We start from the raw sequence: 18,400 nt of genomic DNA, 5'->3' as shown, positions 1-18,400 counted from the left end.
ATCTCAAGACGGCATATGGACATCATAGACAGGGTCACAAGTGGTGAGTTCCTTTCCTTGTTCCTGGATGTTCAGGACTCATTTGACGGCCCTCTTAAGTTCCCTACCTACCTCATCACCCACCGCCCTGTCAACGCTGATCATTCCTTGGCCAAAGAACTCCCTGGCATTTACACTGCTCGTCATTTTCATCAAACTGGGATGCCCATTAACTGGCTTGTTGTCACCTGGAGTCTCCCAGACCATCCTCTGCCAGTTCTCAACTTCAGTTTTCTTCCTTGTCCCCTATCCTGTGAGGTACGTAGAATGAAGGACGAACAGCCATGGTGCTTCAAATGTTGGGGAATTGGACATACATCACACTACTGCTCAGCCTCAGAGAAGTGTGCATGGTGTGCTGCCAACCATGCCTCCCAGACTTGCCCTTTCACCACCCATCACTGCTGCTACCACTTCATCTTCGGAACTGCTGCCCTTACCTGAACTTGACACCTTGCAGTGAAGATGTCCTCAATGTAATAAGCCAATTGTCATGTGTGGTATGGTTGCACCAAATGCTCAGGCAGTTCCGTGACTCCTAGAACTGCGTTACTATACTCCCCACCAACACCGCCAATGCCACTGGACTCTGCCACCTCACCTGCCTCTTCTTCCACTCCCGATTCAGCACACGTACTTGTCCTCCGTGAAACCGTTGTCTCTCTGATTTCTCGGTGCACAGTCCTTACAGCACGCTTTGATGCCACTGAGGCATGCATTGATGGCCTGGTCAGTCAGCACACCAACACCGAAAGCACACTCACTTCTTGAGTCTCATCAGGTTATCATCACTACTGTCACCATCCTCACAGAGAAGCTGGATGCTCTCCCCTCTCACCTTGAGAGGATCTGTGATCTATCGACAAAGGATCCCTCACATACTGCACCACAAAGCAGTGTTCATGTTCCCTCCTCATCCCCACCTGACTCCCAGAAACCTAAATGTAAAATTAGCTAACCCAATGCCGCTCTGTGTTATCTATTGGAATGCCTGTAGAGTCAGAAGTCAATCGAAACTTGCTGCACTCAAGAGCTATGTATGTCGCCATCACCCGTATGTTATATTCATTCATGAAGCTTTTGTTGGTCATCCTTTACTGGGGGAAGAGGCTCCCTCACTTGCTGGCTACATTTCATATGTTCACCTCGCCATGACTGGTCTTATTAATTACATTTATTCCTCTATACCACATTAACTTCTTCACTGCTCTGTAGGTGATGTTATGGCATTTCAGCTTTTTGAGGTTACAGTAGGCGATGGCAAAATCCGCTTATGTAATGTCTATTCTCCCCGTGGAAGGATAAATCTCCCTGCTCTCCCTATTCCTACAGTTCATAGCATGACCTACATAAGTGACTTCAGTGTTTGACATCTTGCTCTAGGTGACCCCTCTCCTACTCCAAATCGCAGTGGGCTTCCTTTCCTTGAATACATCCATTGCAACCATCTCACACTCTGGGACACTGGTGGTGCAATGCACACTCGTGGAAGTATTGTTGATCACATCATAACATCTGGGCTGGTGCCATCCCACGTCAGGTGCTCTTCCATCCCTACCCTCTTCAAGGACCATGTTGCCCTCAGCCTCCATTATTGCCTCCCTGCTGGACCTTCCCCTCCCCACATTTGCACACACATTAACATTCCTCCTCAGTACTGCCCAGCATACATCTCATACATTTCCATCCTCCTCCTCAAATTTGATATACACTCACCTGATAACTTGTATTACTCCCTGGTACTCCACACATGACCTCCACAACCATTATGTTGCAAGACCACACATTAAAAAAAGTCACCCTGAAGTTCAGACTTGGACACTTGATTAGCACATCCTCCAAGCAGAAAGAAGAGTGATGGAAGATGGTCTCATTTTCCAGAGGCAACCAACAACTGACCATCAGCACCAGTACCAGGCATCAAGAGATGAGATAATTGCCCTTCAGCAATGCATCCATACTGAATCCTGGCAGAAGTTCACGGGTAGCATCAACCATCAGACAAGTGTTGGCTCCATGTGGCTTCTAGTAAACAAGGTTGTCAGGAAATAGCCCTCCAGTGCATCCACCACAGCCCAGCTGAGTATGTGCAAGATCTTATTAATACATGGTCTGAACTATCACAAGCACACAACCTTCCTGCAAATATTCAAGATGCACTCTCCTTCCAGTAAACTGTGCTCACTCTCTGTCTGATGGCTGCATTACTAAAGACAGATGTAGATGATGACGTGCTGATAAATAAGAATGAATTTCGACTTGCCCTCATTAGCAGTAAGGCAACAACTACAACAACCAGAGGGATGATGGTATCACTTACCCTGTCTTTCACCTACTCCTGAAAGTCCCTGGCAACTCCCCTATTACAGCTCTACAATCTTTGCTTCTGCAAGGGATTTGTGCCTAATGCTTGGACCTCCAGCATGATTGTACCCATTCCAAAACCTGATGCTGACAAATTCAGACCAATTTCACTTACTTCCTGCTTCAGCAAGACGTTCAAACATATCTTCCTTACCTGTCTCATATTTCAGCTGGAGGACAAACTCTCACCCAAATTTTATGGTTTTCTGCCACAAAGAAGTACACACCAATGTCTGAAGGAACTCTATACCATCCTCTGCCCCACTAGTGTTGTAGCATTCATTGATCTTAAAAGTGCCTTTGATGTTGCAAACAGAGATATCATTCTTGATCACCTGGTGGAATTTAGTGTCCAAGGAAACATTTTGCAATGGATACAGGGTTACCTCCGTAACAAAACCTCTTGTGTCCTTTTTAAGGGCGCGGTTAGCTCCTCCAAGGCCATCGAACATGGATCTCCACAAGGTGGTGTTCTAAGCCCATTTCTTTTAAATGTCTTTATGCACCAGTTACTCTCGCTTCTTTCCAACATTCACGGAACCACTGTTACCAGTTATGCTGATGATATCTCCATTCACTCCAACTCTCAAGAAGATCTTCAATGCTTCCTTCAGTCATTCTGTCATTTTCCACTTGTGGTCTCCTCCTCTCCCCTGAAAAGAGTAGAATCTTCTCTTCCCACAACCCAGGAATACCTCAAGAATTCACTGTAGGAAATACTGTAGTTTCATCCCCCTGTGCAGGCAGTACCTCTCATTGGGTGCACCTGTAACAAATTATCCCAACCATACCTGTAAGACAACGTGTTCATCAAATCGTCTGTGGCCTCATAGTTCGGCTGCAACAGCGTTTAATACCTCCCAAGTGGCTCATCAACAATGCTGCCGGAATCTCTATCCCTGTGGCCAGAACTATCTACATTGTATTCATATGATTAGTTGTCGATTGCCTCTCCCCTGCTCTTAGCCAACTCCAGAAGATATCCTTAGAACCCATTGAAATATTTCAGAACAAAATACAGTATTGAGATGCATCCAGAGCTGTCCTATTTCCACTAGAATGGTCAACATGCAAACTGAACTCAATCTTCCCCCACTTGTTGAGAGAATATGCGTCGATGTCTCTTACTTCAGTGTCAAACGCCTTTACTCTCCCCATCTTGCCCCTCATTATTCTTGTATCATCGAACTTTACTTGACCCTGTTGCATCTCGCCCTCCACTTCGGCCCGGCATCTGCACCCTCATTAATACAGCCTATTCCATCCCACAAAGACTTGATATTAACCCGCGGCGTCCCGTCAACGTACTTCCACGTCCTCACGTTATGTCACTGCCAATCCCGTCGATGTACTTCAACGTCCTGCAATTGCAAGGTTCATAATTTCCACAATTTTCAAAATTCGCGCGAGATTTTCGATTCGCCCACGTACCCAAGCCTCCCCTACCTGCCGCCAGGCAGACAGCGTCCTAGACCCCGCGTGACCCGCGCTCGCCCTTGTCTCGGTCACTCACCTGCTAGCAGTGACCCAGGTCAGACATGGCACGGAAAGGTCTCTCAGACGAGGAAATTGCATCTGCCCTGGAAGCCTTCACTGGAGATAGTGATTCTCCACTCGACGATGATGTGGTAGATCGTGATTACGTCCAGCCAGAGGAAGAAATAAGTAGCAGTGATGAAGAGGTCCCTTCACCCCAAAAAACACGGTATGTGACATACCGTAAGGCAAGGGAAGGCCAGCCTGCTCCCCAACCACTTGCACGGCTATCTCTCCATCCCGAATCTGATGAGGACGAGGATGAGGACGATGAGGATGACGGCGGCTTAGGACGTGATATCGCCTCGTGGTTGGGAAAAGAAAAAATATCACCACGAGGATCAGAAGGTGGGGTGAGAAGACATATAAGGTATGGTGAAAGTCTTTTGTCTGGGGAAGTGGAAAGTGGTGTGGTGGGATTGCTGGGTGAAAGGGAAAGTGTTGTGGCAGCAGCGCGGGGTGAAAGTGAGAGTGGTGTGGGGGTAGTGCGGGGTGAAGGGGCAGGTGGTGTGAGGGAGGCAGCACGAGCACATGGTGCACTTAGGCCTAGGGGACAGGAGGTGGAGCCACTCCCCAGCACGTCTTTCGCCCCAGAATATTCCCAAACTTCCTCCCCACAGCCCCAGGATGTGGGGAAAGGAAAGAGAGGGAAGGGAAAGGGTAAAGGAAAAGGGAGAGGGAAGAGAAGTGCGAGTGATGAGAGGCGCCGGTCTCCACCTCCCCAACTTCCCCCACCACCCTCACCTCCCCACCCTGATGAAGGGGACGATGGGGACGTGGCTGGAGACGGTGGTGTCACGTGGAACTGGGAAGATGGGAGTAATTTTACTCCCATCATTCACCCTTTCACTGAGGAGTGGCGGTCTGGTTGCACGGCTCCAGGTGTGCATGCAGGTTCGTCTAGGGTGGATTTTTTCCACTTGTTCTTTGGGGAGGCGTTTGTGGGGCACATAGTTGAACAGACTATTATCTTTTTACGATCGCAGCGCCGTGAAAGTGAACGTTTGGGAACCACGAGCAGGCATTCCCAACAATATGACTATCCCGTTACAATTTCAGAGATGTTCCTATTTTTGGCCCTGGTTCTCTTCATGGGTGTGGTAAGGAAAAACCAAATTCCTGCCTACTGGACAACTGACCCAATCATCCTCACACCTTTCTTTGGAAAGGTGATGAGTCGTAACAGATTTCAGTATATTCTCGGCCGCCTCCACTTTCTTGATGCAGAAGATCCAGCCAATGCAAATAACACAGATAAAATGAGGAGAATTAGGCTGGTATTTGATCATTTACGGGAAATGTTCCGCTCCTCATTTTATCCCTACAGAGACCTCGTCACAGACGAGAGTCTTGTGTTGTGGAGAGGCAATATTTCCTTTAGGCAGTACATACCCAGCAAGAGACACCGTTTCGGGTTCAAGATCTTTGTTATGTGTGACTGTAAGACTGGTTATGTGCAAGACATAGTCTTGTACACGGGCGCACAGACAGATATAAGAGAAGATCAGAGTATAGGACTCTCTGGGGCCGTGGTGAAGACAATGATAGAAGAGTACCTTCATCGTGGTCATGTGTTGTACCTGGACAACTGGTACACTAGCCCTCTTCTCACTAGGTTCCTCCACCAACACGACACCGGAGTCTGTGGTACAGTCAAGAGAAACCGTCACCATATGGTCAAGATAGGGAGGAAACTGGACAAGAACGAGGTGGTTTTCTTCCAGGCCAATAACATCCTTGCCACCCTGTGGAACCACAACAGGGAAGTTTGCCTCCTATCAACTGTTTACAGCCCCCTGATGCACCGCACAGACTCCGTGGATCACCGTAGCGAGAGGAGGCGCAATGTATGGAAACCCGAGTCTGTACTGGACTATAATCTGAACATGAGGCAAGTGGATCAGTCAGACTCGATGATTTCAAGTGTTGACTGTGCCAGGACCACGATGAAGTGGTACAAGAAACTCTTTTTCCACTTGCTCGACATCACGGTCCTGAACGCCCACTACCTGCACGCAATGACCACCGGAGTATCCGAGACCTTTGAGGGGTTTGTGAGGGAGCTGGCATGTGAAATAATCGCCAAGCATGCCCAGGACAGACCCACACACCGCACCCACACCCCTATGGCTGCCCAGACTCCCCTACGTCTTGCAGGACGCCACTATCCCAACGCAATCCCTTCCGACCCAAACCGTCATAAACCCCAGCGTCGCTGCCATGTATGTAAGCACTCGACAGTCAGACCATCCACTTAGAGAAAAGACACAAGGTACGAGTGTGTCGAGTGCAATGTTGCGTTGTGCCTTCAGCCTTGTTTCAAAGAGTGTCATAATTTCCTACAGTACTGAAACTGTGTGGGAAGGCGAAATGACGCTCATTATAATGGTAAGGCCAGTCAGTAGGTGCTAAGTCAAATATAAAATTGAAACGGGTGTTATGTTTTCAGAAAAGTAATGTATAAGTTGAGAATTAGTGTAAGTTGAAAGAAGTGATATCAAAACTACACCCACTGTGTAAATCTGCGAAAATATGACGCTCAGTATAACACTCTGGTCAGTAAATATGTGATAGCAAGAATATAAAGTGGAAACGGGTGTAATGTTAGCATGAATAAAACGTATAAGTTGAACAATAGTGTAAGTTGTAATAATTGATGTCACGAGTACACCCACATTCTGGTCAGTAAGTATGTGATAGGAATTATATAAAGTGGAATTTGTTGTAATATTAGTAGTAAGGTATTTTATAAGTTGAATACTAGCGTAAGATGAAACAAATGATATCGCGATAACACTCCCTGTGTAAGTACGCGCTAATATGACGCTCAGTTGCATCGTAAGTTCTGAAATTATGTGATATCAATTATATCAAGTGTAAACATGTGCAATGTTAGTGGAGAATTATTATATAAGTACAAAAATAGGTTGTAAGTTGAAATAGTAGTCATAGCGACTTCACCGTGTGTGTTATTATGCGCTATTATTACGCTATATATTTACGTAAGGCCTGAAACTATCTCAAAACAGTTCTATAAAGTTGAAAAGTGTATAATGTTATTAGAAAAGTATTATGTAAGTAGAAAAAACACAATACGAGTTGAACCAACAGTCACAGCGAGTTCACACATTACGTAAATAAGCACTAACATTACGCTAAATGTTATCAAAAGGCCTGTGAATACGTAAAAACAGTTCAATAAAATGTAAAATGGTATAATGTTATTGTAGAAGTATTATGTAAGTAAAAAAAATGATATGTATCATGATTTTCGAATGTTAGCGATTCATCGTGACCAAGTTGCCCGATTTTGCTAGTTTCGCACGATGGTACAATGCTTATTTCTGCTCTATTTTTGTATAAAATCCAATATACTCTTTTATCACATGTTTTTATGTTTGTAATAAATACATATCTACTTACTTTCATTGGTTTCCCAGACTTATAATACCATAGAAAACGTTAGAGGCTCAGACCGCCTACGGAGAACACGGGGCCAGGTGGGACCAAGGCATACCTGTTTAGGGTAATTATGGACCCCGGGGAACAATTTCTTTGTCACTAACCATTGTTTCTGACCAAAAGCGAAAGTTTTAGCAAAAAAAAAAAAAAGGGTCGAAAAATGGTCGGGATTGGGGGGTACCAGTGGTGAAAAAGTGGTCGGGACGGGGCGGGTTAATGTTTCCGTGGCAGTAGTGGATTATGGTCCACCTCCCTGGAGGAGTCCTCATCTTGAAATCCACATTACTCCTACCAGACCTACCACTCCTTAAGAAACAACTAGCTCTGGAGACCATCACAGGAGTGTCTTCCTCAGTTCCTGCCATGCACCATCTCTACATCGACGGTTTCCTGCAAGCAGATGGGAGTGTTAGTTGTGCCGTCTACTTATCCAATTTGGACCCACTGGAGGGAGGCTGGGTTGGCTGCAGACTACCGAACTTGTCTAGCTCTACCTATTGTGAGATATAAGGACTTTCATGCAGTTAGTCTTCTCTCTCAGTGAAGACTGAATGGTGTAGTTACCTTTTGATTCTCAGTCTGCCCTTCAAGCCATCTCGTTTCCAAAACGCACATGCCACCACTCGGTCCAGCAAATCTTGCGTCATTTAGTTTCAGCTCATGAAAACTCTCTTACCTTACAGTTCTTGTGGATTCCTTTTCACGTCGGATTTGCAGCCAATGACGCTGTTGACCTCCTGGCGAAAAATGCTGTGGACTGCCTATACATCCTCCCTCCTCTGCTTCAAAAACAAGATACATTCAACCGCTCTTCTTCCTACACTCCATGGCAGGAACGCTGAGCAGACTCAGAGTGTGTCCATTCAACACTACGACCACTTTTGTCTATATCCTCGCAAGTATCATCGACATGGAATTATGGTTTGCAGGCACAGTTTTGTGTCTGCTCGACTTCGATTAGGATGTTGCCTTGTCTGGCAAGTCCCTGAGGCAGATGACATGCCTCACTTCTGCAAACTATGTGACCGTCCTAATGCCAACAAACTTCAGCATTACTGCCTTGAGTGTCCCTAAGTCAGGGACCCACTACCTGAGAGACAGTCCCTGACTGATATATGTAATTATCTACTCACAATCATTTAGATATCATTCTCGTGCGACATCCACACTTTGGTGGATGCTAACTCTTGTATTGCAAGCTCCAGTATATCTGAAGCTTGCAATACAACAAAACAACATGCCCTGCGAGACATGAGTTCCTCTGTACATAATATTGGTGGATGCTAATTCCTGTATTGTAAACTCCAATATATCTATGTAACAAAACTGCATGCCCTGCGAGACACGTGTTCCTCTGTACATAATACTTTGGTGGATGGTAACTCCAGTATTGTAAACTACAGTAAGTCTATGTAACATAACTGCGTGCATTGCGAGACACAAGTTCCTCTGTACATAATACAAAGGCTGTCCTGAAACTATCCTACCTTAGGCTCTAAAAAAATTTAGCAGCTATCCTGTTGAGCTAGAACACTAATCCCCCTGAAAGCAGGCCCCTTATGACTTGACACACGTAGCCCAGCTTTCTTTCCACTGCCTGATTCATTTTTCAAAGCCAGTTTTTAGCATCTCCTGCAGGTGTTTCGTTGCATTCGTCATGATCTCTTCTCTCGTCTTCAGCAGAGTTTTGAACTTGGGGAATAACCAAAAGCCACACGGAGCCATGTCTGGAGTGTAGGGAGCCTGCCGGACCTCTGGATTGCTGTGCTTGGTCAAAAATTCCTAAAACAACTAAGAAGAATGGGCAGGGACGTTGTCATGATGCAGCTTCCAATTTGTCGCTTTCCAAAGGTCTGGTCTCTTCCACCGAACTGTGTCATGAAGATGACAGATCACGTCGAGGTAGTAATGTTTGTTGACAGTCTGACCTTCTTTTGCATATTCGTGATGCATAACACCACGGTTGTCAAAAAAAAAAAAATCAACATGCATTTCATCTTGCTGCAGACCTGTCTTTTTTTTTTTTTTTTTTTTTTTGCTGAGGCGACCCTGCATGCTTCCACTGGGACGACTGTACTTTAGTTTCTGGGTCGTACCCATACACCCAAGCCACATCTTAAATGATAATAGCTTTCAGAAAGTTTGAATCATGATTTGCACACTCCAACGGGTCGTGAGCAACGGTCATCCGAAAGAAGAGATCGTGACGAATCCGATGAAGTACCTGCAGGAGATACCAAAAACTGACCTTGAGAAATGAATCAGGCAATAGAAAGAATGCTGGGATACATGTGTCAAGTTATAAGGGGATTAGTGTCCTAGCTAGACAGGTTAGCTGTTTAGTTTTTTACAGCCTAAGGTTGGATAATTTCTGGACAGAGGGTTACTTGGCCTCATAGTCCTGTTACTAGATATGTTGGCCCTTGGGCATAATAAACTGATTAAAATAAACAGCAAATCCATACCGTTACTGAGCCAACAATGACCACTTCTGACCAAAAGGTAAAGGAAAATAGCTCTTTGCATATTTTCCCTTTTTGCTATTTCCGAGAATTTTGTGTCGTCACGTGGCATGAGATGGCGACAATTTTTGTTTGGTATTTTTTGAACACTCCCTGCACTTGTCCAGACCTGATGCAAAGTATGAGGTCGATATTTATTACTGTTCTTATGAAAGTAATGAACAAACGCACAGACAGACATTTTCGCGAGTCGCAATTTCCGGCAATTTCGCTCTGTCGCATCGCCCGCCATCACCAAAATTTTTTTTGGATATTTTTCTGACACTCCCTGGACTTACCCCTACCTGACGCGAAAAGAATTAGGTCAGTATTACCATTCTCATGAAAGAAATGAACAAACTTACAGACACACACATACACAGCTTGACTTCATTATTTATATCATAATAGTAATACTATCTAATTCACCTGGAATTATTGCCATTACTGAAGTCTAGCAAATTCTTCTCGAAACTATTAACCTCACGAACTACAGCCTCTTCTATCGCTTCTGCTTTGGGTGATGAGGCGGAGGTGTCACTTTCTGCTAGCATGGAATTCATCCATCACTCCTGACCATCAACAACCCATAGGTGGTGGATTCGTCGTGGCTACGTGTCACTGCCCTCCCATCCCCGTCACTTGGCTTCCATCACATACTAGCGCTTTATCATTTCCCACGTAAACCCACATGTAACCTGCTTTTTCAGCATCTCATCCAAACTTCAGATTACCTCAAGATTAGGTACTCTTCCTCCATGCATTTTATATGTGGTGATTTCAGTGAAATTGACACGACAACCATTCAAGAACACCTTCAGGGAAGACAGTTGTGAACTTCCCAACAAATGGTAACAACACATTAATCTTAATACTGACTGATGTTCCTAACTTATATTTATCACCAGCACCTTTATTCCTTTTTGGATGAGGGAACTATATCTCGATCATTTGGTCCACAAAACCCACCCTTGCACAAAAGTAGAAATTCTATACATTAACAAATAGACCCCTAACTGACTCAGCAGTACATAACTTTGGCAACAGAATTGTGCATTATCCCTGGGTAGAAGTCATCTCAGTTCGAGATGTGAATACAAAATGGATCAACTATCGCAGTAGCGTTACTCAGGCTATTAGTCACTTTTTCCCAGAAAAATCTGTAAAGCCATCCTGCCGATGCACCATGGATCACCAGTCGGACTGAACGTCTCATTCAGCAACTTAATGAGGCTCTCCACACAAAGAACACAGTTTAGTATAAATTGTTAAGGAATAAAGTTATTAGACAAATAACTGTTGCCAAAAGAAAATATTATCCCAATAAACTTCAGCACATAAAATATACCTTTGTAAGCCAGTGGTATGGCAAGTTGCAACAGCTATGTGGTCTTAAAAATCAAACCCCCACCTTCCCTTGTGTTTTCAACAAGTCTAACACCCAAGCAGCTTAACCCGCGCCGTCCCGAGGACGTACTTCCACGTCTTCACGTTTTGTCACAGCTAATCCCGAGGACGTACTTCAACGTCCTGCAATTGCAAGGTTCATAATTTCCACAATTTTCAATTTTCGCGAGTCATTTTTGGTACGTATACACGGGACACCTTCCTCAACAAGATGCCAGGCAGAGACAATGCCTTACCCAGCATGACCTCCTCCCCCCCCCCTGCATGCCCTTTTCTCAGCAATTCACCTGTTATCAGTGACCTGGCCAGTATAGCCATGTCATGCCACGGTACGAAATTCAGGGCCAGAGTGATTCCCCAATCAATGACAATGTGGAGGACAAACTTTACATAGCATTAGAGGAAGAAACAGTTAGAAATGATGATCAGGTAATGTGGCAAAAAAGGTCAGGTATTAGTGAGTGAACCAATGCTTATAATGCCTATATTACTGCTTGAAAACCAATATACTCTTGTACTACATATAAATTCGTAACAGTAAATAAATAAATACCGTTTATGAGTGGTGTGAAATAGTTATCCTCCCATAGAACTCGTTTTCTTTGGTGCCAGCCTGATAGAAAACCCAGTAAGGTAAGGAGGCTCTCCTACCTGTAATGAGTATTTTAAACCTCAGGTGAGCGATTTCTCTATGAATTTTCGATGTTTCTCACCAAAAGCGAAAGTTTTAGCAAAAAAAAAAAAAGGTCGAAAATTGCCCGGGATTGGGGGGTACCAGTGGTCGAAAAGTGGCCGGGACGGGGCGGGTTAACCCGCAGCGTCCCATAGACGTACTTCCACGTCCTAACGTTTTGTCACTGCCAATCCCATTGACGTACTTCAACGTCCTGCAATTGCAAGGTTCATAATTTCCACAATTTTCAAAATTCGCGCGAAATTTTCGATTCACCCACGTACCCAAGCCTCCCCTACCTGCCGTCAGGCAGGCAGCGTCCCAGACGCCGCGTGACCCGCGCTCGCCCTTGTCTCGGTCACTCACCTGTTAGCAGTGACCCAGGTCAGACATGGCGCGGAAAGGTCTCTCAGACGACGAAATTGCATCCGCCCTGGAAGCCTTCACTGGAGATAGTGATTCTCCACTTGACGATGATATGGTGGATCGCAATTACGTCCAGCCAGAGGAAGAGATAACAAGCAGTGATGAAGAGGTCCCTTCGCCCCGGAAAAAGCGGTATGTGACATATCGTAAGGCAAGGGAAGGCCAGCCTGCTCCCCAACCACGTGCACAGCTATCTCTCCATCCCGAATCTGATGAGGACGAGGATGAGGACAATGAGGATGACGGCGGCTTAGGACGTGATATCGCCTCGTGGTTGGGAAAAGAAAAAATATCACCCCGAGGATCAGAAGGTGGGGCGAGAATCATATCAGGTATGGTGCAAGTCTTTTGTCTGGGGAAGTGGAAAGTGGTGTGGTGGGAGTGCTGGGTGAAAGGGAAAGTGGTGTGGAGGCAGCGCGGGGTGAAAGGGAAAGTGGTGTGGCGGGAGTGCGGGGTGAAGGGGAAAGTGGTGTGAGGGAGGCAGCACGAGCACGTGGTGCACTTAGGCCCAGGGGAGAGAAGGTGGAGCCACTCCCCAGCATGTCTTTCGCCCCACAATATTCCCAAACTTCCTCCCCACAGCCCCAGGATGTGGGGAAAGGAAGGAAAGGGAAGGGAAAGGGTAAAGGAAAAGGGAGAGGGAAGAGAAGTGCGAGTGATGAGAGGCGCCGCTCTCCACCTCCCCAACCTCCCCCACCACCCTCACCTCCCCACCCTGACGAAGGGGACGATGGGGACGTGGCTGGAGACGGTGGTGTCTTGTGGAACTGGGAAGATGGGAGTAATTTTACTCCCATCATTCACCCTTTCACTGAGGAGTGGCGGTCTGGTTGCACGGCTCCAGGTGTGCATGCTGGTTCGTCTAGGGTGGATTTTTTCCACTTGTTCTTTGGGGAGCCGTTTGTGGGGCGCATAGTGGAACAGACCAATATATTTTCACGAACACAGCGCCGTGAAAGTGAACGTTTGGGAACCACGAGCAGGCATTCCCAACAATATGACTATCCCGTTACAATTTCAGAGATGTTCTTATTTTTTGCCCTGGTTCTCTTGATGGGTGTGGTAAGGAAAAACCAAATTCCTGCCTACTGGACAACGGACCCAATGATCCTCACACCTTTCTTTGGAAAGGTGATGAGTCGTAACAGATTTCAGCATATTCTCGGCCGCCTCCACTTTTTTGATGCAGAAGATCCAGCCAATGCAAATAACACAGATAAAATGAGGAGAATTAGGCTGGTATTTGATCATTTACGGGAAATGTTCCGCTCCTCATTTTATCCTTACAGAGACCTCGTCATAGACGAGAGTCTTGTGTTGTGGAGAGGCAATATTTCCTTTAGGCAGTACATACCCAGCAAGAGACACCGTTTCGGGTTCAAGATCTTTGTTATGTGTGACTGTAAGACTGGTTATGTGCAAGAGATAGTCTTGTACACGGGCGCACAGACAGATATAACAGAAGATCGTAGTATAGGACTCTCTGGGGCCGTGGTGAAGACAATGATAGAGGAGTACCTTCATCGTGGTCATGTGTTGTACCTGGACAACTGGTACACTAGCCCTCTTCTCGCTAGGTTCCTCCACCAACACGACACCGGAGTCTGTGGTACAGCCAAGAGAAACCGTCGCCATATGGTCAAGCTAGGGAGGAAACTTGACAAGAACGAGGTGGTTTTCTTCCAGGCCAATAACATCCTTGCCACCCTGTGGAACCACAACAGGGAAGTTTGCCTCCTATCAACTGTTCACAGCCCCCTGATGCACCGTACAGACTCCGTGGATCACCGTAGCGAGAGGAGGTGCAACGTCTGGAAACCCGAGTCTGTACTGGACTATAATCTGAACATGAGGCAAGTGGATCAGTCAGACTCGATGATTTCCAGTGTTGACTGTGCCAGGACGATGATGAAGTGGTACAAGAAACTCTTTTTCCACTTGCTCGACATCACGGTCCTGAACACACACTACCTGCACGCCATGACCACCAGAGTATCCGAGACCTTTGAGGGGTTTGTGAGGGAGCTGGCACGTGAAATAATCGCCAAGCATGCCCAGGACAGACCCACACACCGCACCCGCACCCCTATGGCTGCCCAGACTCCCCTACGCCTCGCAGGACGCCACTATCCTTGCACAATCCCTTCCGACCCAAACCGTCGTAAACCCCAGCACCGCTGCCATGTATGCAAGCACTCGACAGTCAGACCATCCACTCAGAGAAAAGACACAAGGTACGAGTGTGTCGAGTGCAATGTTGCGTTGTGCCTTCAGCAATGTTTCAAAGAGTACCATAATTTCCTACACTATTGAAACTGTGTGGGATGGCGATATGACGCTCATTATAATGGTAAGGCCAGTCAGTAGGTGCTAAGTCATATATAAAGTTGAAACGGGTGTAATGTTTTCAGGAAAGTAATGTATAAGTTGAGAAATAGTGTAAGTTGAAAGAAGTGATATCAAAACTACACCCACTGTGTAAATCTGCGAAAATATAACGCTCAGTATAACACTCTGGTCAGTAAATATGTGAAAGCAAGAATATAAAGTGGAAACGGGTGTAATGTTAGCATGAATAAAACGTATAAGTTGAAAAATAGTGTAAGTTGTAATAACTGATATCACGAGTACACCCACTGTGTAAATCTGCAAAAATATTACGCTCAGTAGAACATTCTGGTCAGTAAGTATGTGATAGGAATTATATAAAGTGGAAAAGGTTGTAATGTTAGTAGTAAGGTAATTTATAAGTTGAATACTAGTGTAAGATGAAACAAATGATATCGCGATAACATTCACTGTGTAAGTACGCGATAATATGATGCTCAGTTGAATCGTAAGGTCTGAAATTATGTGATATCAATTATATCAAGTGTAAACATGTCCAATGTTAGTGGAGAATTATTATATAAGTACAAAAATAGGTTGTAAGTTGAAACAGTAGTCATAGCGACTTCACCGTGTGTGTCATTATGCGCTATTATTACGCTAAATATTTACGTAAGGCCTGAAACTATCTCAAAACAGGTCTCAAAAGTGGAAAAGTGTATAATGTTATTAGGAAAGTATTATGTAAGTAGAAAAAACACAATACGAGTTGAAACAACAGTCACAGAGAGTTCACTCACTACGTAAATAAGCGCTAACATTACGCTAAATGTTATCGAAAGGCCTGTGAATACGTAAAAACAGTTCAATAAAATGTAAAATGGTATAATGTTATTGTAGATGTATTATGTAAGTAGAAAATATGATATGTATCACGATTCTGGAATGTTAGCGATTCATCGTGACCAGTCTGCCCGATTTTGCTCGTTTCGCATGATGGTACAGTGCTTATTTCAGGTCTATTTTTGTTTAAAATCCAATTTACTCTTTTATCACATGTTTTTATGTTTGTAATAAATACATATCTACTTACTTTCATTGGTTTCCCAGACTTATAATACCACAGAAAACTTTAGAGGCTCAGACCACCTACAGAGAACACGGTACCAAGTGTGACCAAGGCATACCTGTTTAGGGCACTTATGGACCCCGGGGAACAATTTCTTCGTGACTGACCATTGTTTCTGACCAAAAGCGAAAGTTTTAGCAAAAAAAATTTGGGTCCAAAAATGGTCGGGATTGGGGGGTACCAGTGGTGAAAAAGTGGTCGGGACGGGGCGGGTTAAGCTATCAACAACCACGTTGCTACCGTATTGCAACAGTTATCTGAACTTAACTACAACCTTCTTCCAACATACCTCCCCGCCCATAAGTTACCCACAACTGTTTTCGAACAATAAGTTCGCCTACCGCCTCAAGAATCTGAATTTTAAACACTCTTCTATACCCCTAGACTTATGAATCTGCCTCTGTAAGGAATTTTCCCATGAACTTGCCAAACCTCTTACGTCTATTATCAAGACTTTTTTCCAACACTCTAAGTGCCCAGACATGTAGAAATCATCTTTTATCACGTCAGTTGCTAAATGCCCCACCCTAGCTCCCTCGGTGACCTACGACCCATTGGCATTACACCTATCCCTAGCCTGATCTGTGAAAGCTTTGCTGCAGACTGAACCTACTCAGACATATCAAGTAAAATTGCCATACATCAGTATGGCAATGTAAGATCATCATCTACCACTCACTGCCTCACTAATTTTCTTGAATTCATGCGCAACAAGTGGTGCCAGGCACAAAAAACCTCACCCAACAGCAGTTATAGATGGCAGTAAATATCTCAATCTCCAATCAGTTTCGAGTTATAACCTTCTGAATATCTGTGCCCTTGAGTTTGACCTTTCAAGCTCATTTAAGGTCAAAGGTCATGGTACCAATTATAAGCCCATATAGGACTTCCTATACGTTGATAAATATAAATCTGCAACCAGTTTCGAGTTATAGCCCCTTGAATATCCGTGACTTAAGTGTGACCTTTCAAGGTCACTCAGGGTCAAAGGTCTTGGTGCCAAATGAAAGCCCATATGGGAGTTCCTGTATGCTGATAATAGTTAATATCTTTATCTTCCACTGGTTTCGAGTTATAGCCCTCTGAATATCTGTGAGCTTGATTTTGACCTTTCAGGTTCACTCGATTACCTTCAAAATTTAATCACTTCCTTATGAGACCAGTGCCCATATATCCTGAAAAATTCATGTAATTTCATTTAGCCGTTTTTCCGTAATATTGCTAACAACAGAGAAACAAACAAAGAAAGAAACAAAAAAGAAACTCTACCAAAAACAATACCTCGCATGTCTCCGTCCCGGGCGTGGTAAAAATTTAGACAAACGCAAAATATCAATAGTAGCATTTTTCACTAACTTTACCAAAGCCTTTGACCGGGTAGATCACACAAACATCATCGCCAAAGTCGTACATCGAGGTCTTGGAGAATGGTTGGTCTCCTGCAAACAGATTACCTGACTAATCGCCAAAAAGTCATACGATTTAGGGGTACCATCTGCAGCTTTAAAAATCTCTCTTGTGGTGTTTTTCAGGGCACATGAATGGGACTATTGTTTTTCCTCTTTCTTGTCAGTGATACCCTACAAGACACACAACAATGTTGGAAGTGTTAACGACTCCACCATAGCTATACTCATCGATAAAACTGCACCAGACTACAGTATGCTCACGTACAAAACAACTTTGACACTCTTCAGACCCAGAGACGTGACAATCACATTACCATTTATAGCAACAAAGTGGTAGTCATGCATTTCGACGTGGCCATAGCACCTACATCACCACAAACACTCAAACTCAGACACCACACCCTAGAAGTAGAGCACATCACCAAACTACTGGGCATCCTCATTGGTGACAGACTTCTCTGGGGGACCCACACAACTGGAACTGTCGATGCTGCTTCCTACAGACTACACATACTCTGCACACATAAGAAACTGCATTGAAGCACTCATCCAACTGAATCTTCTGTCTATCACAGCTCTTCATGCTCCCGAACTCCAACAGTTCGTAATAAAGTCAGCGACCCACTCCATAATCACCTACTTCCTCCTGAGGCTTCCCTTCCCCACCAAGCTGTTCGTCACCACAATCTACTGGTACCCATCACAGCCCACAACGAACCATTACAAACGCAACACCATCCCAGCAATAGTTAATTTCAATATTACCTAGCTTTTATATCTATGTAATTATTTACTCTAAGTGGTCATGTCCTAGCCATTTCATTTTTAATTAGTTTATTTTCGACATACACTTATTTCTACATCTCTACTCATTAACTTCTCATATTACGTTGTACAAACTGCATTTGATGTATATTTTCAGCCTACAGCGGCTTGCATTCATCAATAAACTGTTATTTGTTAGATGATGATGATGATGATGATGATGATAGTGATTAATAATAATAATAACAATAATAATAATAATCATAATAATAATAATAATATTAATATTATTATTATTATGATTATGATTATGATTATTATTATTATTATTATTATTATTATTATTATTTCCTTCATCATA

The 18,400-nt window shown here is 44.4% G+C and overlaps 1 protein-coding gene across 1 annotated transcript; it reads left to right on the top strand.

The window, feature by feature from the left end:
- Nucleotides 1–615: 615 nt before the first annotated feature.
- Nucleotides 616–17,814, top strand: LOC145400499 (uncharacterized). Its single transcript, XM_080273023.1, has 4 exons — nucleotides 616–768; nucleotides 2,409–2,868; nucleotides 7,697–7,809; nucleotides 17,563–17,814. The coding sequence occupies exons 1-4, from the start codon at nucleotides 616–618 to the stop codon at nucleotides 17,812–17,814; spliced, it is 978 nt and encodes a 325-aa protein (XP_080129149.1).
- Nucleotides 17,815–18,400: the final 586 nt, after the last annotated feature.

Source organism: Coenobita brevimanus, chromosome 52 (assembly GCF_032717465.1).
Source record: "Coenobita brevimanus isolate Jiangsu-jjx chromosome 52, ASM3271746v2, whole genome shotgun sequence".
NCBI classification, from domain to species: domain Eukaryota; kingdom Metazoa; phylum Arthropoda; class Malacostraca; order Decapoda; family Coenobitidae; genus Coenobita; species Coenobita brevimanus.
This window is presented reverse-complemented; position numbering and strand designations above follow the sequence as displayed.

What these genes read in the sequence shown, in the direction of transcription:
- LOC145400499 (XM_080273023.1), top strand. Translation starts at nt 616, where the DNA reads ATGCCACTGGACTCTGCCACCTCACCTGCCTCTTCTTCCACTCCCGAT. An exon ending in AGGCATGCATTGATGGCCTG is followed by an intron (nt 769 to 2,408) that starts GTCAGTCAGCAC and finishes CCCCTATTACAG; the next exon opens with CTCTACAATCTTTGCTTCTG. An exon ending in TCCTGCAAGCAGATGGGAGT is followed by an intron (nt 7,810 to 17,562) that starts GTTAGTTGTGCC and finishes GACACTCTTCAG; the next exon opens with ACCCAGAGACGTGACAATCA.